Source organism: Poromitra crassiceps (genome assembly GCF_964638095.1).
Source record: "Poromitra crassiceps genome assembly, chromosome: 1".
In the NCBI taxonomy this organism is placed as follows: Eukaryota; Metazoa; Chordata; class Actinopteri; order Beryciformes; family Melamphaidae; genus Poromitra; species Poromitra crassiceps.
The window spans coordinates 22,836,209-22,859,843 of record NC_139623.1 but is presented as its reverse complement, the minus strand read 5'-3'; the positions used below and the strand labels follow the sequence as shown (position 1 = coordinate 22,859,843).

The following is a 23,635-nucleotide window of genomic DNA, read 5'->3' as shown; positions in this document are numbered from 1 at the left end:
GCACTGCTCCACAGCAGTCAGTTCTCCAAAAGATGATGTCCTGATTTTTAGAGGTTCAAAAAAGTGTGTGTGTGCGTGTGTGTGTATGGGGGGATACTCCAAATAGCATAATTTAAGTGTTCTGAGGTCCAAAAGTCCAACATTTGCATCATTATCTCCTCGCTTCTAGTCTTGGATTAAAAGGATCCTCCACTCACCAGACTAAGGTTCAGTTCATTTTATGGATTATGGTTTACAAAAGTAATCTTGTCTCTTCCTCTCTCTCTCAGTCTCAAATGCTCCACACTCATATGTAATCTCTCTCTCTCCCCCTCCCCCTCCGCATCCTCCCTTGTGTCCTTCCTCCCAGTCGTCCAGTGAGTTGACTGTGGCTCAGGGTGGTTGGGGATACTGGGGCAGCTGGGGCAAATCCATCTTATCCACAGCAACAGCTACAGTGGCCACTGTGGGTGAGTTACAAGCTCCTCAATAACGCCAAATCACTGGCAGAATACCACACTCATGCTATCCCACTGTTTATTATCATTTTATTATTTACATTTTTATACTCTTTTTAAAAGATAACTTATTAACTTAAAACAAATTCCTCATATGAATGAATGGCAGTGAGAGAACTCAGTGTTTCCCACAGGATTTTGAGAATTTGTGGTGGGGGACCGCAGACCCCCTAGGGGGTGCGGGGGCATGCCGCTCCGCGAGATTTTTTTAAACATTTTAAAGTAAAATGCATGAATTTGGTGTACTTTGAGAAAGCTTAAGAGCAAAATGAAAAGGCTAGATCTATGAAGAACATGTCATCATTACTGTGCTGTGGGTTTACAATGACAAACTAAATTTCTCCCTATAGGTCAGGGATACTCAACTTGCTTTGCCACTTTCGTGAAATGATAGAAGGCGAGGGGCCAGTTAATAAACAAACAATATACATTTTTCTGTAGTGGATTGTAGGTTTTTGGGGTGTCAGCCGGAGTTTAGGCTGACAGTGTTGTGCACACCGGATAGTTAGTTAGGTTAAGTTAGTTGGGTTAAGTACATACATAAGTGCCTGGGTAGCGAGCAGATGGCGGTATTTGACAATTTAGCAGCTAAATCATAGATTATTGAAAGATATTCCATATTCCAGACTGAAATGCTATAACAGAAGTATTGGCCAGAATGACATGAACATTTATTGGACACTTATTCAGCGGATATCTTGCATGTTGCGTTCAGGTGCACTGTAAAAAAAAATGACGTGCAGCGCACAGGCCCCCTTGAGGTCCTGAGGCATCCGCTTTGTCTATGGTACGGCATAGTAGGATTGCCTTTTGGGAGGGTCTGGTGATACGAAGGAGGAGCGCGGCCTGGATTAACCCACAGAGCCTTAGCCCTCCATGCACCGAAGGGTCTTTCAATGCTGCGGTGTAGCACTAGCTCTATTGCAGCGGATTGGGCATGATCAACCCTTCCGCGGGCAACGCTGCAGACAGAGTAGGAAGGCTGATCCGTGAGCGGCTGCTTCTGGGACGAGGGTCGGGGTCTTAATCGGCCTCGGCTGGGTCTACTGGGCGAGGGTGTATGATGTTGGACAGACCCGAAACACCTTACGACCCCAGTTAACATCACTGATGACGCGTCCCAGCGCATGCTGAAGCATTGTATCTAGAACTGTGGCGGTCAAAATATTATTGTGGCGGCCCGCCACAAATTCCTTTATGTATGGGAAACACTGGAACTGTGACATGACATCTGTTGGTCAAATTGTAAACACAATCTTAGAAACACAGCTCTTTCTAACATTCAATCAACTTTTTAAGGAGAAAATATATACGGTAACAGTTAATTTTGTGTCTAAAAGGCAGGGTAAACACAGGTGCACCCAAAACATGATTGAGGGTTTCCAACTTCCAATCCATTTATGTGTTCCAGTGCTGGGGCTCTCATTAATGTTTTAGTTGCACCTTTGTTTAGCCTGCCTTTTAGACACAACATGGCTGCTGTGCTGTGAAAAAGGCCCATTAGCGATCAGGCTTTACATAGATTTAGGTTTAGGGTTTTTAACACACTTCAAACTGCTTTTCTCCCTGGAAATAGCACTTTGTTAATCATGTGATGTTCAGATGCTTCTCCCCATGTCGCTCCCAGGCCAGGGCATCACCCAGGTCATAGAGAAGGCTGAGACATCGCTGGGAATCCCTAGCCCCACTGAGCTGTCGGCTCAGGCTGAGGAGGAGCAGCAACAGCAGGGTGAGACATGTGGACTTCACTGGGTTGAGCAAAGCATTAAGCCAGGGTCAGAGAGGTGCCGATCGTCCCGGACCCACACACGGGTCAGAGAGGTGCCGATCGTCCTGGACCCACACATGCTGAAAATATATTGACTTATGGTTCTGTGAGGGGCTTATTAATTATACATTACACATAATGTGTCATTGTATTTTCCCTCCTGTTAGTTTGTCAGGATGTGTCACAAAAACCTGATTTCCATGAAATTGGGTGGACAGATTGGCGTTGAACTAAGTTGATAACATTTTTGGTGATCTGGATCTCAGATTTCCACCATTATACGATTATCGTGCTTTTGTAAAAACTACATGTATAAAACTAACAGATACAGACTTCATTCAAAGCTTGTAACTAATGGGCAAAACAGACAGGACGCGGAAGCGCAGCGCAGCACAGCGCCGTGGAGCACAGCCAGTATTCATAGAGAGCCGCAGAAACGAGTCCGGAAATCATCGATGCTAACAGTCCTGGTTCTTCACTGTTTTCGCCTATGGGTGTTTTGAATGGGTTTTTGGCGCGGGGCTTCTAATAATCTCTCTGGGCAACGCTGGCTTAATCAAACGCAAACCAGTGTTTAGTAATATCATCTTCACACACGAGGACCACTTTTACGAGTTTGAAGCTTTTACGTGCCGTTAAAAGGGCAGCTAGCTAACAAACGGCTAAATGAGACTACACTCTTGAGTCGATGGGGATATATACGTCAATAACGTCACCACTTCAAAGGACGAACACGGAAATTCTCTTTCCCTCACCTGGTTCAGCCCCGTTCAGCCCGGGGTAATCAGTGCACACATCAACAACAGTCCAGGTTGAGTGCTGACGTGACGTGGAAGCCTATGCGACAGTGTGTAGTTCTGGATTAGCTTAGCTCGAGCTTTTTACTTCTAGGGCTTGCATTTACGCTACAAAAGTCATGAAAGTGGTCCTCATGTGTGAAGATTATCCGACGGAATTCTGGTTCGCGTTTGATTAATCTTGCGTTGCCCAGAGACCGTATTTGAAGCATCGCGGCAAAAACCCATTCAAAAATCCCATAGACAGAAACAGTGAAGAACCAGGAAGTCCGGGACTTCCGCGTTCTGACTACAAAAATACGTCATCCCTGCGGCTCTCTATTCGGCACCCACTTTAACTGATCTGACCATCCACACTGCCCGCTCCACGCTGCGGAGCGCGCTGCATACTCTGCTGCCCTTCTGTTCGGCATCTGTTCTATTTTTTATGCGTGCCGCAAGCAAAAGAGAGAGAGGTGGGAGTGACATTGCTATCTGAAGTGGGCTTTCAGGTGGTCATCCGGCACAACAGAGCAAGAGAGGGACAGAGAGAGACAGAGAGAGAGACTGCAGACCTACCTACACAACAACGTTGTTAACAAACACTCTTTGTCCTACTGTGGTCAGTCATTCAGTGTTTACCCCAATCCCAAGACGTGGACATGCCATGAACAGTTGTCATGAACCGATTACGTTATACATGGGGTTATAGCGTAACACTTCTCCGATTGGAGTTTTATGACTCTCCCAACTGGATCACTGCTCTCATTGGCTAGATTAGGCTGGGCAACCGCTGGAGGATTATCATGCAGATTAACACTATATTAGTTGATACTGACAGTCAAACGCTTTACTCTAAATTACATACAGTATACTTTTGTGGATGTGTTTATCCAGAGAACTTTGTCAACAGGGAGTGTATTTTTATTTTTAGTATGGGGCCGAGGTGGGAATCAACCCACTAACTCTGGCAGTGACAGTGCGTCATCTGTGATAGTGAGAACATGTGTACAGTCTATCCTGCGTGTCTTTTTCCTACTGGCAGTTGAAGGCAGCAGCAAGGCGGATAAAGCGGAGGGAGATGGAGCATCAGCAGTTGGCAGTGCCATGGGAATGCTGTCATCGCTCACCAGTGTCGTCCAGAGCACAGTGAGCAGCCTTTTAACAGGAGAAATATAAAAAATACATGTTTTTATAAAAAATATCCATGAAGTACACCAGTACTAGATTTGAGAAATAGCAACATTACTATGCAGTTTTTTCAGAAACTGGTCTCTAGTTTGTAGTGCCTTATTTACTTTATTAGCTAAAATAATCCCAATCAGGACTACAAATATTCTCTGCCCAAATTTCATTCGCCTTTTCTTTCCTTTTTTAACCCTGGCCAGCACATAAACAAAAAGACACGTTTTAGTTAATTTTTTAAGGTCTAATTTTCATTTTCATTTCAGTTTACGATATCAGTTTTGGTTTTTAGTTTTAGTCTAATATAATGAGCTTGACACAAACTCTTCCCCCAACCTCTGCTCAGGGTAAGACAGTGATAACGGGCGGTCTGGATGCACTGGAGTTCATCGGGAAGAAAACCATGGATGTGATCGCGGAGGGGGATCCAGGCTTCAAGAAGACCAAGGGGCTGATGAGGAGGAACGCCACTCTGTCTCAGGTGGGACGAAGAGTTCACTTCCAAAACAAAGACTACACAGAAACTAGACTAAACCAGATGAGATGAGACTAAACACTGTTTTTATCTCTTTATTTATGTGTAACTAAACAAAAGTAAACTAAATTAAAAGTACACAAGATGAGATTGGATGAGACTAACCATTGTTTTCATCCCTTTACTTCTGTGTTTTATCACCTTAAACAAACAAACAAACAAAACAATAAGTTTAAACTAGTCTGAACTAGACTGAATTAGACAAGAGTAGAAGAGATGAGTTAAACACAGTGTTTATCTCTTTATTTACATTTTCATCACTATGCAAATAGCTTGCCAGGGAGAGTCTGGCTGGTAATGCCTCCACTCTGGGCTAGCATGGAAAAAAGCTCTGTTATGGCTCATTTCCACCACATTTTACAGCCCTGCACAGCCCGTCACCACTCGGCTCTACTTGTTTCAACTCGATGGACGTTTTGCTTCCACCGCTGGTCATCTGCCCCCGCCCACACCTGGTCGTCATAGCGACCGCATATCTGCCCTCCGCCCATATTCCGAAGTAGGCTATACCATAACGTTACAATTAAATCCATACACAGAACTTTTAAACTGTTTATGAAATACTGGTGCCTCTAAATGACCTACAGTGTACATGGGCAAAAGTGACAATCGGCCAGGAGAATGGATATCACTTTGTTGTTAGTCAAAACTCACATGCGCTGCGCGAGGGACGGCCGCGAGGGACGAGGGACGGGGGTTGCGCTAGAGTGAAGCCTGTACCCTGGCGGCCTCACCAGGCAAGACCGCGGCTTCACCCGAGCCCCGCCTGCGGCCTAGCGGAGCCGACGCAGCACTCAACTACAAGCGCTTCATGAGCAGCGGACTTTTGGACAATTGAAACCACCGCCACGATTTTATTTCACCAGAGGCGAAGGCAGCAACACAAAAGACTGATGGAAAAGCATAACAGAAGAGAAGGTAATCCCCACTAAACTGGTATGCAGCATTGCATTGACAGTCAGTAGGATAGACAGAGTAAACACGATTCTGCCTGGCCAATCAGTCGTCTACAATGTTTTCACGTCACCGTATGAACCCGGGTTCACAGAATAGAACCTCGACGAGGCAGGTACTAAAAGTAGCACGACTCGACCCCAATACAACCCGGGCTGTCCCCGTTTTTGATCGGTGGAATGAGACAAAAAAGCGAGACGAGCTGGGCGGGGCCGCGTTGATACCAGCGGTGGAAATGGGCCATTACTGTACCTTTACAACCATCCACCAGAAGTACCAAGCAGGCCTGCTTTATTGCACAATCCAAATCGTCCTCAAAACTTGCCATTTTCAGCGTGTAGCAACGAGCTAGGGGTGTTGTTGTTTCACAGCAGTGGAGGCATTTGAGATCGACAAATTTGACACGCAGGGAGCAGACATTTTATCCATAAATGGTCGCAGCCTGTCAGTCAGAGCTGGTCAGAGCCAATGGCAGAGCTTGCAGGGACTGGAAAGGGATTTTCATCCACTGCTGACTGAAATGGTCGGCACCAATGGCAGAGTCTACAGAGAGCCAAAGTGAAACGTCACTTCCTGCTTTCTCCCTGTACCAGCGCTCCGAAAAATATGAATGGCGGTGGACGGAGAATAAGCTTACTTTTTTGATCCCGTTTGAATTGTGCCACGGGGTGCCAACGCTAATTTTGTCAATTTAAAACACAACTTTGCATGTCAAGATTGTCGTCAAACTGAAACATAGGGGTTAGTTTCGTATAAAAACTACATAGCTTCTGGGAGCTCGTGACATGTCGCCGGTCTTCAGCTTTGCCGGTAGAGAAAGTGACGTCACTTAGGCGACAGTGTATGTAGTCTTTCTGATTTATAACTTCTAGTGCAACAGTTTGGCGACAAACTGCGTCTTTCTTGACATGCAAAGTTATGTTTTAAATTGACAAAATTGGCGTTGGCACCCCGTGACACAATTCAAACGGGATAAAAAAAGTAACCTTATTCTCCGCCCACCGCCATTCATATTTTTCGCAGTGCTGGTACAGGGAGAAAGCAGGAAGTGATGTTTCACTTTAGCTCTCTATACCCGCAGCCTGCTTCCAGGCAGTCAGACTACCATGCAAATAAACGGAACTAAACCAAACTCAGACTAAACAAAACTACTGTGGACTGCCCGAGACTAGATGGGATGAGACTAACCTCTGTTTCTATCCCTTTATTTCTATTTTATCGCTGTGCAAATGAACTAAACCAAACTTACAATAAGCTAAACTAGACTAGACAAAATTAGACTAATCACTGTTTCACTCCCTTGACTTCTGTGTTTTAACATCATGCAAATAAACTAAACGGATGTAAAACCAAGTCAAATCTCTGCTGTGGTTAACTTTGCTGAATACAAAGGTAGAAGGGAGACACGCACATCCCAGCCTAGTAGGGCGGGTGCAGAACTTACAGTGATGAATGCAAATAAAATGGTAAAAAGTTTGCACACTGCAAAGGGCTCCAGTGAGGTTTTTTATTGCAACACCGTGTAGTAACGTTTCGGGCAGCACCCTGCCCTTCTTCAGACTGTTAGACAAAGGAGAAACGCCATCTTAAATACCCACCTGATTCAGTCACATGACCTGGTCAGGTGGGACACCTCAATCAAGTGAACATAAAAAAATATATAAAGTAAAAAAATATACAAATTAATCTACACATAGAGGGCCACATAGATGTGTATGATACAGACAGAGAACCAAGGAAAAAAGCAGTTAGGATAAAAGTCATGTTGAAGTTGATCCTCTACATTAACACACATATTTGACACATGTGGGCCAGTGTGCACTGGCCTACACTAGACTGCCAGACATAGCAGGTGTGTGGTGAGAGAGGGGGAGAGAAAGATATACACATAACATCTACTGTGTTACTTGGCATGGCCCAATAAACCATATACTCAAAAGGTCTGTTGCTGTGTGGTATTTAATTGTGGAGGGCCCCCTAGTGGACTATGCTATTGAAAGAGGCACAGAGAGAAGATTCAAGTCACGTGTACACATGAAGGGAAACAGTAGCTCTGCACATCAGGCTAGTAAGCCGTGTGGGAGAGCTGTGGAGGCGCGTTCCAGATGTCTGGAGCACCGTGTGCGTATAGCAACACAAGACAAGCTAGAGAAAAATAGTAAAGTTAAAACATCAAAGTGAATTTAATAAAGTTAAAAATGGAGACGAGAGAGATCAGTCAGTTACACACCAATAGGAAAAAACGATTACAGAAAAGGACGAATGTCCATGTCCTCATTTAGGGTGACAGAGTATCCAGTGTGTAAATCCAAAAAAGTTCCCGTTTGAGTAAAAGGTTGTTGATGTCCCCTCCCCTGCGTGGACGTTTCACATGTTCAATCCCTATGTAGCTAAGAGAGGCAACTGAGTGGTTCATACTGGCAAAAATTGGTTGGCCACCGGACTCTTGGGGTCACGGTTTCTAATGGTACTGCGGTGTTCTGATATTCTATTCTTCAACGGTCTAGATGTCTTCCCGATGTAGACCGAGGAACAAGGACAATGGAGCATGTAGATGACATTGCTAGTTTTGCAAGAGATGATGCCTTTGATGTTAAAAGCCAGTGTGTGGGTGATGGAATTTGTGTGTTTTTCTGGTGAAATTACACTGCTGGCAGTTACCACACTTATAGTTGCCTGGTTGCACAGGTGGGAGGAAGGTGGGCGGCATGGCAGGGGGGGTTAGATGGACAATCAGCCCTCACCAGCAAGTTCCTGAGGTTAGGGGGTCGTTTGAACACGATCCGGGGGGGGGGGGGGGGTCCAGGCGTCCCTTGAGGGCTGGATCTGAGGAAAGAATGTGCCAGTGATTGTTAATAATAGCTGACATGTCCTTGGCAAGAGGTGAAAATGGTATGGCACAGGTCATTTTATTGTCACTAGTGGCATGTTTGGTATGGTGTAGACCAGGGGTGGGGAACCTTTTTCATATCAAGGGCCATATACATTTTTATAAAGTCCTCCAAGGGCCATACTATTATGAACACGTGACCAGAGATGCAAAAAAAAAGACAGAAAAAAATGTCTATATAACCACTGTGTTACTGAGCCTCAAGATTGCTGTATTTCTACATGTCAGACTCACCTAATGCGATGGCTGGAACTGTTTCTCTTTGGCGAGGCGTCTGATGTCAGCTGGCAGTGATGATGATGCTACTCGAAGCTGGTTCTCCAAGTTTGGGTCAGTCAGTCTTGAGCGGTAGCGAGTCTTTGCAAGAGTCAGTTTTGAAAAGAACTGTTCACAGCGGTACGTTGTCCCAAACAGAGATGCAAACTTCAGGGCGTGTCTCCTCAGGATGGGAAAATCCTCAGCACGAACATACAGTTTGTAGAAGTCCAGCAGAGAGAGGTTGTTGTACTTAGCTTTGAGCTCGTTGTTGCTTTGCAGCTCAATTATTTCCATTTGGACGTTGTCTGGCACATCAGCTGGTTGCACATTAAACGGCATAGCAAACATGTCCAGTTCTTTTTGTATATTTTTCACATCATGAAACCTCTCATCAAATGCCTGAATGAGTTGTGCACACTCACCAGCATATTCTGTTGTAACATCAGGCTTTTGTTCTTGCAGAGTGGGAAAGTGCACAGTGTTTCCCCCTTCCAGTTGTCCTTGCCACAGCCTTAACTTCACTTCAAATGATTTCACATTTGAAAGCAGGGAGGAGCTGATGAGCTGGTATGGACTTTGCAGTTTGACGTTTAACTCTGACAGGTGCTTGGTGATGTCCACCATGAAGGCCAAATCACTGAGCCACTTGCCATCACTGAGCTCCGGGACAGGTTTCCCCTTCATCTCCATGAACTGTTTGACTTCTTCCCGCAGTGTATAAAACTGTGCGAGCATATTTGCACGACTCAGCCATCGCACTTCACAATGATAAACCAGATCACCGTACTCTGACTCGAGCTCGCTGAGTAGCTCCTTGAACTGGCGGCTGTTCAGCCCTCTGCTTTTGATGAAGTTTATTGTGGACACGACGGTTTTCATCACGTTGTTAAGCTTCAGGGATTGTGCACACAGATTCTCCTGATGTATGATACAGTGACATGCAACTAAATCACTTAGATCCAGACTCAGACGGCTCATTTCTTTTTTGACTAATGCAGTTAATCCTTTTTGCGCACCAACCATCGCGGGTGCTCCATCAGTAGCGATGCTGCTCAACTTCTCAAATGGCAGTTCAAAATTGTTCATGGCCACAACAACTTGACTGAACAAATCCTCACCTTTGGTAGTGCCGTGCATGGCTTGCAAAGACAGCAGCTCCTCCTTTGTCTCAAACTCGGCCGTAATCCCATGCACAAAAATGGCAAGCTGCGCTGTGTTTGTGATGTCTGTTGTCTCATCACAGGCCAGAGAAAAATACTCAAAGTCTCTTGCAGTGCCCTTCAGTGTTTTTTCAATGTCTTGTGCCATATCGGTAATCCTGTCTGAAACGGTTCTTCGAGACAAACTGACGCTTTGAAATAATTCCACTTTGTCGGGCGCGAGCAGCTCCGCCGCGGCGACGAGACACTCCTTCACAAACTCTCCTTCAGCATGAGGTTTCAGCTTCTTGGCTATTAATTCACTCACAACAAAACTTGCACGCGTAACATTCTCTCTGTCAGCCTGTGGTCTTGTGAAAGTTGCTTGCTGGGCACCCAAACTCCGACGAAGAGCGTTGATTTTATCCACACGCATTTGTCCTTTCAACTCGCCGAGTTTAGCATGTTTCGAGCTGTAGTGGCACCTGAGATTTGCCTTTTTCATCACTGCCAGCGCCTCGCCACAAACTAGGCACACTGGCTTGCCTTTCACTTCAACAAAGAAAAAGTTGTTTGTCCATTTTTCCTGGAATACGCGGCATTCTGCATCTACCTTCCTTTTCTTGACAGTCGCCATGATTCATCACTTATTAACACTGTGCTCTAGTCTAGTGTCAACACACAAAGTCACGTACCGGTACGTCACATGCTGCGTTCACTGACCCTGACGTTGACTCGGACATTTACAACAGTCTGTTTTATTTCAGAAAACTAATGGCTGTCGGTCATTGTTTCCCTGTTTTTTTTTATTCCTACTAGTATAAAATGGAACAATTTTATTGTGTTGTGGGCCGGTTCAAATGGCCTCGGGGGCCGTATACGGCCCGGAGGCCGGACGTTCCCCACCACTGGAGACAGTCAGCTTGTGTGAGCTGTGTGAAGCGGTTAGCAGCTTGTGTCACCCATTCTTCTTTGTACCCTCGGGCCAGAAATCTCCCTTGTAGGTCCATGCTGTATTTATTAAAGTCGGTGTCGGAGCTGGAAATGCGACGTATTCGTTTAAATTGAGAGATGGGCAGATCTTGTTTGAGCGGTGTGGGATGATAGGATTGCCCATGTAGGAGAGAATTTCTGTCAGTTGGTTTCCTATATAAACTGGTGCTGAGGTGGCCATTGTTGTAGATAATGAGGATGTCCAGAAAGTTCATTTGGGACGAGTCATGGGCCATTGTGTATTTAAGGTGTGGGTTCTGAGTGTTCATGAAGTTGTGAAAGTCACTTAGTTTCTCCTCGGTCGAGGTCCAGATGATTTTTTTTTCGTCAATGTACCTTTTATAGGTGGAGATGTATTGCAGGTATGGGTTCCTTTCTGCATTAAGAATTAGGGATGCACCGATTGCGATTTCCGATTTTTGAATAGTCTGACTTGCCGATACCGATTTTTGCCGATTCCGATTTTTTTTCTAAGAACAATAATTGGCGGGTTATTTTTTTTTACTTTGCTTTAATAGAAAATTAACATTCATGTCACATTTCTTATCATTTGCATGAGGTAGGACGATCTCACTCAAAAACATCTCAAAATAAAAGTGTTCGAGGTTACTGGACAGAGCTTTTCTTTTTTGTGTATGTAATACCCTGGTTTCTAACCATGCATTATTTGTTTATATCACAGTCTGTTACTGTTGAGTATTTTGTTGTTTTCTTGATACTATACTTCAAAGGCTTAAGTTGTTTATAGTTGTCATGGTTACCTGAGGAACACTTTGCCAATTACAAGGCTTGTATTGGGTTGGCGAGGGGAGGTCCTGAGACGTGGAAAAAGTATTGCAAGAGGGGAGGAGACTAACGAGGAAGAAACGAGGGAATAGCGGAAAAAGCAGAGGAGCCTACACAAGTACTCGCAATCGCGGTTTTGTTTGATTTAATTGAACTGTAAAGTACAGTAGCGTTTCTGTTAACGTGCCTGACGGGCGTGAGATCGGGACTGTCGTCTTTGCCGAGGAAAAGAGTGCTTTCTTTGCCGTGGAGAGAGATTGGTCTACACGCGTGCATGTTCGGGACTGTCCTCCTGAGAGGGAAAGTGATTTCTTCTTACTGTGAAGAGATATCAGTCTAAAGCGTGCGTGTTGGTGACTGTCGTTTCTGCCGAAGTACAGAGTGCTTTTCTAACTCTTACTGTGGAGCGAGTCAGCTGCAAAACTCCGTGACTGGGATTGTTTAGCTGCCGCTGCTGCACCATTGAGGGGAGAAACTCGGTGTTCGTCAACTGCCTGCACAGACGGGGAGGCATGAGACAACGTGAGCTGTGGCCCCGCGCTGAACAGGGATCCCCTGCTCTACTCATCTCTGCTGTGTGTGGACGGGAGATAGGATCGGCTCCGTGTCGGGTGGTTGGGTCACCAACTACCGTTCTGTGACGTGAAGAGGATTTCCCATTGGCCTTCTCTGCACGTGGAGGTAATCTGTTGCTTTCAAGTTTCTCCTGAGCTCCAACTAAGCGCGCCAACGAACCAATGCAAGCTTGCTTAGAATAGAACTACCGTAAAATAGGAACAGAGTGCACTCAAAATAATCGGGTAACTAAATTGACATTTGGGGTTTATCTATTTTATTTTCATAGTGTTGGGTTGTATTTTTGATGTGAATAATAATTCATTCATTCCACCCATTCATTCAGTTAAACAATATCAAGAAACTGAGATACTGTGTGGTTGTCTTGTTATTTCTCATTAAAGGTAGAATACGTGAATAAGGTAACTCACATTTCCATATTAATATTCTATTGGGGTATTAACACCCAGGTTGTTCTACTGGCCTTTCATGGTCATTTCTAAGTGTGAGAATTATAATTAACCCTAGACTTGTTTATCACACATGGAGGTGGCTCTTTCACCATTTTACTTAGTACTGTTGATTAAAGGGGTTTGATGCTTTATTACGAAATATAAAGTATTCCTCATATAACGAGCCTATGGTGAAAAAGGGTTACATTTGGGGGCTCGTCCGGGATTTTTGATTATTATTTGCTGGAATTTGTGAGTTTGGTTACTAATGGTCATTGTGTATCTACTGTCAAAACAGATTTTTTTTGGTTGTTCTATTCTGAGTGTACAAAATGGATGCTGCTGAGATTGAAGCTTGGTGTAAAAACAAACATGTGCCTTCTGAAATGGCAGTGGTCTTAAAGGATGGGTTTTCCGTGGGGAATATGAATATATATTAAATCTCACGCCCCTAAGGTTTTCGAATCCGTTGAAATTTTTGAAATTGGATATTCACTGCCAGAGATATCAAGCATCTCTCACATATTTTTTGGGCCAGCCGACGCGTTTCGCGTCATCTGGCCCAAGTCCGCCTTGCGGAAGTCGTGCACCTATGAACTACAACTGTTGTTGGCCATGGTCCCGCCTCTAGAGGTCCTCCACGCCCCTTCAGAGGCCTTGACCAAAACAAAAACGCAGCCATCTTTTCAACCGCCTAGCCTGCTGTAGCTAATATTAGCTTCCCATAGTTCCTTGCAAAGAGACCATTATCTCGGGAACGGAAGCACTAATCGACACGGGACTGGCGGCATTGGAAAGCTCGTCAAATTTTACATCTAGTAGTAGGTGGGTTGAAGTAACGAAATCAACGCTGAGCAATGTACCCGTTTTTACACATTTTTACAGAAAATAGTTACAACATCAGATGCGCGTAACTCCTACGAAAATGCCTTAAAATGCATGAATTTTTTTTTATGAAGACATCTCCCGACATATATACTACCGTTTACATTTGGTGCAATTTGGAGGCAATTTTATTTTCGATTTATTTCTTGTTCTTTGTATATTTTATTGTCGAAGCCTTCTTCTTCTTCTTCTTCTTTGAGTTTTATGGCGGTTGGCAAACATATATGTGCATTACCGCCACCTACTGGAGTTTGATATCAGCCAAATGCCTGAGGGGTGGGCATAAAAACGAAGGCCACGCGAGCCCAGTGCATTGTGGGAAATGTAGTATTTCGAGTCCCCGCACCCGCACCTCCCCCCCACCACCCCCCCCCACACACAGAGTGGATTTCGGTTGATATCTCTGTGAGTAAACCTCCAATTTCAAAAATTTCAACGGATTCGAAAACCTTAGGGGCGTGAGATTTAATATATATTCATATTCCCCACGGAAAACCCATCCTTTAAGTGATGTTGCCAATGGTGTCACAAATGATGATTTATATCAGGCTTTGGATCTGGTTAAAGTGTTAGGAAAATCTAAGGTAATTGATCGCAGCCTAGATACACTTTCTAAAACACATTTTGTGCTAATTGAGACATCTATTGACGTTACTAAGCATGTCATGCCTGACTGGGTGGGGATTTGGAGAGGGTGTCCATTGGCCAGTGAGCACCATCACCCCTGTTGTGGCGGAAGAAGAGTTTCAGGCCAAGTTGCTGTCATTTCTCAAGAATGAAGGAAAGACTGTTGCTGATGTTAAAGGTCTGCTGAACCCCTCATCTTCACCACTTGATGTAAACACCCAGCTGATCAGTGCCATAAGTTCTCTGGTGGACAAATGTCAAAATGTGCCAGCTGAGAGTCAAAGCTACAGAAAGCTCCGCATGTTTTCGGGTTTGAAACCTACCCCCAGCGGGGAGGAGGAGTACGATCCATGGGCGGAGCAAACAACCCATTTGATGCAAGAGTGGCAATGCAGTGACAATGTAAAGAAACAGAGAATTGTGGAAAGTCTGAAAGGTTCTGCTGCTGATATAGTGCGGTTCCTCAAAGCCCAGAACCCCACTGCTACCTCATACGACTATATGCAAGCTCTGGAAACAGCTTTTGGAACTACTGAAAATGCATCCGATCTGATGTACAGATTCAGACAGACATACCAAAGTGAAGGGGAAAAGTTGTCCACCTACCTGCTTCGACTGGATAAATTGCTACACTGTGTGCTAAGGAAAGGAGGGATCGAGTTGTATCATATGAACCGGCTTCGCATTGAACAGATTGTGAGAGGTGCGTTGTCCCAGGACATGATTGCTCTTCGCATCCGCATGACATACAAACTGCGACCACCACCGACCTTCACTGAGCTACTGAGGGAGGTCAGGGAGGAAGAGGATATGCTTCAAAGTAGAAGTGCTGCCAAGACTGCAGTGATGTCTAAGGCTGTGACTCTCATTCCTGCTCCTACTCTAGATACTAATGTCAGCCCTGAAATGGAACAGCTGAAAAGAGAAATCAGTGTGATGAAAGCTGAAATGACTTGTCTTAAATCCGCTACAGTTGCAGTGAGACCTGACACTCAAAGTAAAAAGTCTGAAACCCCTGCAAAGACTAAATACAAGAGGAATGACACTCCACAGGGGGTTGCCAATGATAGCAATTGACCTGGAATCTTTTGCTACAGATGTGGCGAGGATGGACACTTCAGTAGAGAATGTGAGGGAGAAGAAAACCTCAAGAAGGTGAACCAACGCCTCATCAAACTGACAAGGAAGACGGAAAACTACAGGGGGGCTCAGTAGAGGAACGGCCTGGCGTCCCCTTAGTGAACACACGTTCCACCAAGTGCAGCAACACAAATGAGAGAGTGGATGACATCATACCTGAAGGCTTGGTGGGCCCAAGCTCCGCTGTACCATTGCAGATTGAAGGCATTTATGCTAAAGCAATACTCGATACTGGGTCTCAAGTGACTTTGCTGTACAGGTCCTTCTACAACAGATATTTGACACACCTGCCATTGACACCTATCAGTGTCTTGCAGATATGGGGTCTAAGTCCTGCTGACTACCCCTATGATGGCTATTTGTCACTTAAGCTGGAGTTTTTGGAAGCTGACGTAGGAGTGACTGAGACCATTGCTGCACTTGTGTTGGTCTGTCCTGATCCAGTCGTGAGGGGTGAAGCCAGCATACTCGTTGGTACAAACACACCTACAGTCAGACGACTTCTGAAGAGCTGCAAAGAAAAGGGAGGTGAAAACTTTTTGAGTGCAAACCACATTCATCCCGCTTTTAAAAAGGCATTTGAGGAGCTGCCAGAACTCCCCCCTGATGCTGATAGCCACAAGAGAGGAACTGTGTGGTTCTCACAACACAGACCTGTTACGTTATGTCCTGGAGGAGTAGCCAGAGTCACTGGTGTACCAAAATTCCCTGGAACACCAAACACTCAAGCTATTCTCGTTGACTCACCTGACGATCCTGATGAGGCACCACAGTTTCCAGATGAGCTCCTGGTGAGACCGGAGATGCAGGCATCTACAGTCGTGATGTCTAAAAGAATCACTGTGATAATCAGAAATATGTCAGCAAGAGAAGTCACATTGAGAAGAGGGATGCAGATTGCTCACCTGTTTCCTGTTGATGTAGTGTCTCCGCCTCCTGTGAAGAGAGAGGCTGAGTATGTCAAAGCTGAAGAACTGACACCAACCTCCTTCAACTTCGGTGATTCACCAGTACCGACCGAGTGGAAGGAGAGGCTGGTGCAGAAAATGATGGAACGTAGAGAAGTCTTCGATGTGGGCTGCAGTAAGAGCACTAAACACACAATCAGGGTCACAGAAGACAAACCTTTCAGGGAGAGATCTCGTCGCCTGGCACCTGCTGATGTGGAGGCAGTGAGAGAGCACTTGTCAAAGCTGAAGGAAGCTGGCGTCATCGCAGAGTCACAAAGTCCTTATGCCTCACCCATAGTGGTTGTGAGGAAGAAAACTGGGAAAATAAGGATGTGTGTGGATTTCAGGACGTTAAACAGACGCACAATCCCAGATCAATACACCGTTCCACGCATTGAAGATGCTCTGACCTGTCTCAATGGAAGCAAGTGGTTTAGTGTGCTCGACCTCCGAAGCGGATACTATCAAGTGCCCATGGAGGAGTCCGACAAAGAAAAAACGGCTTTCATCTGCCCGGTTGGATTTTATCAATTTGAAAGAATGCCACAAGGAGTTTCAGGAGCACCGGCAACCTTTCAGCGTATCATGGAACAAACTGTTGGAGATATGAATCTGCTGGAGGTATTGGTGTACCTGGACGATCTCATCGTGTTCGGAGCCACGCTTGAAGAGCACGAGGAAAGGTTGTTGAAGGTTCTCGGCCGCTTGGAAGATGAAGGTCTCAAACTCTCACTGGACAAATGTCAGTTTTGTCAGCCGTCAGTGACCTATGTGGGACACATCATATCCCAAGATGGAGTAGCCACAGATCCAGCGAAGATCGAAGCTGTTGCTACATGGCCCCGACCAGATACAGTGACTGCTTTGCGGTCATTTCTTGGGTTCTGTGGATACTACAGACGCTTCGTGAAAGACTACTCCAAAGTGGCTTATCCTTTAAATCAACTATTGTCTGGCTACCTTCCACCAGTTAAGAAAGGGAAAAAGACAGATGCAAAACAGGACAAGGAATATTTCAAACTCTCTGAGCCTTTTGGGTCCCGGTGGGAGGAGAAATGTGACGTGGCCTTTGAGAGACTGAAACAAAGCCTCACTGAAGCTCCCGTGCTGGTGTTTGCCAACCCACAGCTGCCGTATGTGCTACATGTGGATGCTAGCCGAGAAGGTTTAGGAGGCGTTTTGTACCAAGACCAAGGAGAAGGGCTGAGACCGGTTGCTTTCATCAGTCGAAGCCTAAGCCCGTCTGAGTGCAATTATCCCGCTCATAAACTCGAATTCTTGGCATTAAAGTGGGCCGTGGTGGACAAACTACACGACTACTTGTATGGAGCAAAATTCGAGGTGAGGACAGACAACAACCCATTGACATACGTGTTGACGTCTGCCAAGCTGGATGCTACGGGTCACCGCTGGCTTGCTGCATTGTCTACGTATGACTTCAGTCTCAGGTACAGGCCAGGAAACCAGAACATCGACGCGGATGCTCTATCTCGTCGCCCACACCCCAAATCTAAAAAAGAACAGGATTGGAGAGATATTCCTGCAGCAGGCGTGAGAGCAATGTGCCAGATGTCTACTGTGATCAGACCGAGAAAACCATATCATGGTAGAGCAATTGACCATCTGGGGGGCTCTATGCATGCTATCCCCCAAGCCTACTGCAATCTGTCAACTCTGAGTGTCAAGGAGATGCCAGTTTTGAGTGCTACTGAGCTGTCAGATGCTCAACAGGAGGATCCAGGCATTGGTGGAGTGTGGTCAGCTCTCAAGCATGGTGATGTTACAAAAATCAACAAGAGAGAGCACCCTGCTGTTCCTTTGCTCATGAAAGAGAGAGACAAATTGAAGTTTAAACAAGAAGTCTTGTACCGAATCACCCATCCACAAAGAAAACCCTGCCGCTCTCAGATGGTCCTGCCAGAGAAGTACAGGAAGATGGTGATGACATCGTTGCACGATGATTCAGGTCATTTGGGATTTGACAAGACATATGGCTTAATTAAAGATCGGTTTTACTGGCCACGCATGAAGTCAGAAGTTGAGGACTACTGCAAGTCCTGTGTGCGTTGTATACAGAGAAAGACTTTGCCCAAGAGAGTTGCTCCACTGTCTCATATGCAGAGTGATGGACCACTGGACCTTGTATGTATGGACTTTTTGTCCATCGAACCAGATTCAAGAAACACACAAAATGTTCTCGTCATTACTGATCACTATACACGCTACGCTCAAGCCTTCACGACGAGAGATCAAAAAGCCTCCACGGTGGCAAAAGTGTTGTGGGAGAAATATTTTCTTCACTACGGGCTGCCAAAGAGAATGCATAGTGATCAAGGAAGAGACTTCGAGAGTCGACTTATTCACGATTTGCTGAATATGCTTGGAGTTGAAAAGTCAAGGACTACACCATATCATCCTCAGGGAGATCCCCAGCCTGAGAGATTTAATAGGACATTGTTAGACATGCTGGGAACACTGGATGCCAACAGAAAGAACAAGTGGAGTCAACACATTGGACACCTCGTTCACTCTTATAATTGCACTCCCAATGAGGCCACTGGTTATTCGCCGTACTTCCTAATGTTTGGGCGTGAAGCAAGGTTGCCAGTGGACCTGTGTTTTGGAACATCCAGTGATGGCACACCACAGAAAACATATCTCAAGTATGTGTCTGACATGAGGAAGGAGTTGCAGGCAGCGTATGAACTTGCAGAATCCACAGCCGGCAAGCAAAACAAAAACAATAAGCGGAGATATGACCAGAAAATCTGCTACTCCCAACTCATGCCTGGTGATAGCGTTTTCATAAGAAACTTAGGACTGAAAGGAAAACATAAGCTGGCTGACCGGTGGGCGTCCACGCCCTACATTGTTGTGAGTCAAATGCCGAATCTCCCTGTGTTCCGGCTGAAGCCCAAAGATGGAGATGGCCCAATTAAGATCCTCCATCGCAATCACCTTCTACCTCTCGGACGGAGTGTAAGACTGGAGAGACAGCCTGACACAGAACTAACTCCAAATAAAAGAACCCTGAGGCGAAGAAGAAAGAGAGGGCAGGACAAGAGTAACACAGAGGTTGGAGGGACTGGAAGAAATGATGAGAAGTCTGGAGAAGAGAACGAGAAGTCACATGTTCTTCTTGACACTAATGACTGCACTGACTCCGAAAATGAAGAGATGGGAGCATGGTATGATCTACATGTTGATGACACTAAAGAACGAACTGGAGAAGAGATGTCAGAACCCTTCAGTTTGGACTTGGATGTAGTGTGGAATGCGACCACTGAACAGTCAGAAGTGATGTCGGAACATGAAGAGGAAAAAGAATCTGATGAAGAGGAAAAAGAATCTGATGAAGGGGAAAAAGAATCTGATGAAGAGGGAAAAGAATCTGATGTAGAGGAAAGAGAACCTGATAAGGAAGAAGGAGACTCTAGTCAAGGGACTCAACCCCCGGAAAGGACTGAGAAAGAACTTGAGGATGGATCTGCAGAACCTGAGCCAAGACACTCTCAGAGACTAAAGAGACCTCCCACGAGACTGACTTATGACACACCTGGAGTTCCTAGTATAGTGTCTGTCCCTGTTGTGAGATATGTTACCACTATGTACAAATGGATAACAGGTCGTGTAACCTAACTGGTTTATCTTTTGATGACATTACACTCGAATTGAATTTGTTGTTTGCCTATTAGTCATGGGGACATGCCTATTTTGGTGGGGGAAGAGTGTAATACCCTGGTTTCTAACCATGCATTATTTGTTTATATCACAGTCTGTTACTGTTGAGTATTTTGTTGTTTTCTTGATACTATACTTCAAAGGCTTAAGTTGTTTATAGTTGTCATGGTTACCTGAGGAACACTTTGCCAATTACAAGGCTTGTATTGGGTTGGCGAGGGGAGGTCCTGAGACGTGGAAAAAGTATTGCAAGAGGGGAGGAGACTAACGAGGAAGAAACGAGGGAATAGCGGAAAAAGCAGAGGAGCCTACACAAGTACTCGCCATCGCGGTTTTGTTTGATTTAATTGAACTGTAAAGTACAGTAGCGTTTCTGTTAACGTGCCTGACAGGCGTGAGATCGGGACTGTCGTCTTTGCCGAGGAAAAGAGTGCTTTCTTTGCCGTGGAGAGAGATTGGTCTACACGCGTGCATGTTCGGGACTGTCCTCCTGAGAGGGAAAGTGATTTCTTCTTACTGTGAAGAGATATCAGTCTAAAGCGTGCGTGTTGGTGACTGTCGTTTCTGCCGAAGTACAGAGTGCTTTTCTAACTCTTACTGTGGAGCGAGTCAGCTGCAAAACTCCGTGACTGGGATTGTTTAGCTGCCGCTGCTGCACCATTGAGGGGAGAAACTCGGTGTTCGTCAACTGCCTGCACAGACGGGGAGGCATGAGACAACGTGAGCTGTGGCCCCGCGCTGAACAGGGATCCCCTGCTCTACTCATCTCTGCTGTGTGTGGACGGGAGATAGGATCGGCTCCGTGTCGGGTGGTTGGGTCACCAACTACCGTTCTGTGACGTGAAGAGGATTTCCCATTGGCCTTCTCTGCACGTGGAGGTAATCTGTTGCTTTCAAGTTTCTCCTGAGCTCCAACTAAGCGCGCCAACGAACCAATGCAAGCTTGCTTAGAATAGAACTACCGTAAAATAGGAACAGAGTGCACTCAAAATAATCGGGTAACTAAATTGACATTTGGGGTTTATCTATTTTATTTTCATAGTGTTGGGTTGTATTTTTGATGTGAATAATAATTCATTCATTCCACCCATTCATTCAGTTAAACAATATCAAGAAACTGAGATACTGTGTGGTTGTCTTGTTATTTCTCATTAAAGGTAGAATACGTGAATAAGGTAACTCACATTTCCATATTAATATTCTATTGGGGTATTAACACCCAGGTTGTTCTACTGGCCTTTCATGGTCATTTCTAAGTGTGAGAATTATAATTAACCCTAGACTTGTTTATCACACATGGAGGTGGCTCTTTCACCATTTTACTTAGTACTGTTGATTAAAGGGGTTTGATGCTTTATTACGAAATATAAAGTATTCCTCATATAACGAGCCTATGGTGAAAAAGGGTTACATGTAAATACAATGAATATAAAACAATTAATTCCAGTATATCCCACAGCTATCATGCATTTACTTTTCCAAAAGAAAAAAGGTGCAACAGAACAGGGGCTTCAGATGGAAAGTAGCCTATGGCTAAATCTGTTACAAAGCATATCTTCCCCTATGGGGTTTAATGTTTTTTTGTATATGTCCCTACCAAATAAACTAATAAAATAAAATAAATAAACGTCAAAATGTTATCCATGGACAAGGAGTTTATAGCCTATAGCTCTGGAGCCCAGAGACCTTCGAAGCCATGCCCACTCTACAGTTGTGGATTTGGCTGTTATTGAGTAGCCTAGATGAGGAAATGAGTTTGAGTTGACTCCGTTTGAATATCGTAGTTTACACACAGAGCGCGTTTTTTTTAATCCGCCATTCGAAAGAAAATCATCTTGCACACTGGTCCGATGCGTTTTATTATTATGTTCGTCGTTCTATTCGCAATACGAAACACAAGTCCTCTCCTGGCTGTATCCACGTGACAACGTGAGTCGTGACTGACAGATAGCAGCAGCAGCAGGCAGCGGTGAAGTGGACGCTGGTCGGGGAAGAGCTGGTGAGGTGAAGCGAGCCGCTCAGACTGGAGTGGACTCCAACCTACCCTGCCCCTCCGCGGCTCCACACCGACGAAGACATGCTGTGGCATGTGTGTAGTGGCAGCTTTTGTTTTGGCTGCAACTCATCCGTCTCTGTCTCGCTGCTTTTGGGTGCGCGCACGTCACTTGAAAATCGGCTCACAGAATCGGCATTTTAGAGTGACCGGCGCAGATCACCGATCGAGGCCGATCACATGAAAATCGGCCATTTCCGGTCACGTGCCGATCGATCGGTGCATCCCTATTAAGAATGATCGATGAGCCCAACAAAAAGGGAAGCGAAGCTGGGGGACATTTTGGACCCCATGCTGACACCGGAAATCTGCAGAAAGAAATCATTTTTAAACATTCTTTTTTTTTTTTATGTTCACTTGATTGAGGTGTCCCACCTGACCAGGTCATGTGACTGAATCAGGTGGGTATTTAAGATGGCGTTTCTACTTTGTCTAACAGTCTGAAGAAGGGCAGGGTGATGCCCGAAACGTTACTACACGGTGTTGCAATAAAAAACCTAACTGGAGCCCTTTGCAGTGTGCAAACTTTTTACCATTTTATTTTTAACTTTGCGGAATACTCATGGTTTTTCTTTTGTCTTCTCCGTCGCTCCCAGGTGTTGAGGGAGGCGAAGGAGCGAGAGGAGCTGCAGACGGCCAAGGACAAGTGGTCAGATGCGGAGAGGAAGGCGGTCGCTCACTATGGGATGTTGTTTGATGAATTTCAGGGTCTGGCCCACCTGGAGGCGCTGGAGATCCTGTCCCGGGAGAGCGAGTCCAAGGTGCGTTTGAAGAGAGTTGTTCCAAAATAGACTTCAGGCATATGGTGTGGATAAAAGGTGTGATAAGCCATTATTTTTTATGTCTTTCCACCGTGGTACAACACATGATGCAAACTTCATACTTACACCACAGATTCCCCCTACAATATAGAGAGGCAAAGTGACCGCCTACTTCCTGCTTCAGCACTGTACCAGGGTTCTCTTTCAACATTTGTTTCGGTATCTCACTATGGGAACACGCCCTCTGCGCTGTTTCCTAGAAGCATTTATTGCATTACGCCAGTCCTGACTGGCTGACGGACGTGACGTCTGCTCCCTAGGGGGAGGGACCTTCCCCTACTATAAGAGCCTGACGTCACATCCTTACCCTCAGTCTAAAACCTCTTCTCGCTCCTGAAGCATACCTCGGAAGGACAGTACGGTGGATGAGGGACTAGCATCACTGCTTACAGAGCGAGCTTACACCTCGGTCAACGAGCGCTATCCCGACACGGTACGGTTCCACTTTCTGAGTCTAGCGGCTAGTTCGTACCCAAACGTTAGCTGCTACGGCTAGCCATCATACTAGCCTGAGCGATGTCGGAGCCGGCAATTATCCCCACCACGGGTAAAGCCAACCCTCCGGCGACGAGGACGTGCATTTGCAGCAATAAAATTTCGGGAGCAGACACTCACCAAGTGTGCTCAGCGTGCCTCGGGCTGCAACATGCCCAGGACGCGATGCTATCCCCGACTACCTGCGAGCACTGT

General features: G+C 45.5%; 1 protein-coding gene across 1 annotated transcript in view; it reads left to right on the top strand.

Moving 5' to 3' along the window:
* The window catches only part of fam114a2 (family with sequence similarity 114 member A2), a 45,192-nt gene that overhangs the window by 3,480 nt on the left and 18,077 nt on the right, over positions 1-23,635 (top strand). Inside the window, exons 3-7 of the mRNA XM_083635527.1 lie at positions 350-449; positions 2,125-2,226; positions 4,087-4,190; positions 4,573-4,707; positions 22,721-22,885. Of these exons, the coding sequence (XP_083491653.1) occupies positions 350-449; positions 2,125-2,226; positions 4,087-4,190; positions 4,573-4,707; positions 22,721-22,885 (606 nt within the window). The remainder of the gene's footprint in view (positions 1-349; positions 450-2,124; positions 2,227-4,086; positions 4,191-4,572; positions 4,708-22,720; positions 22,886-23,635) is intronic.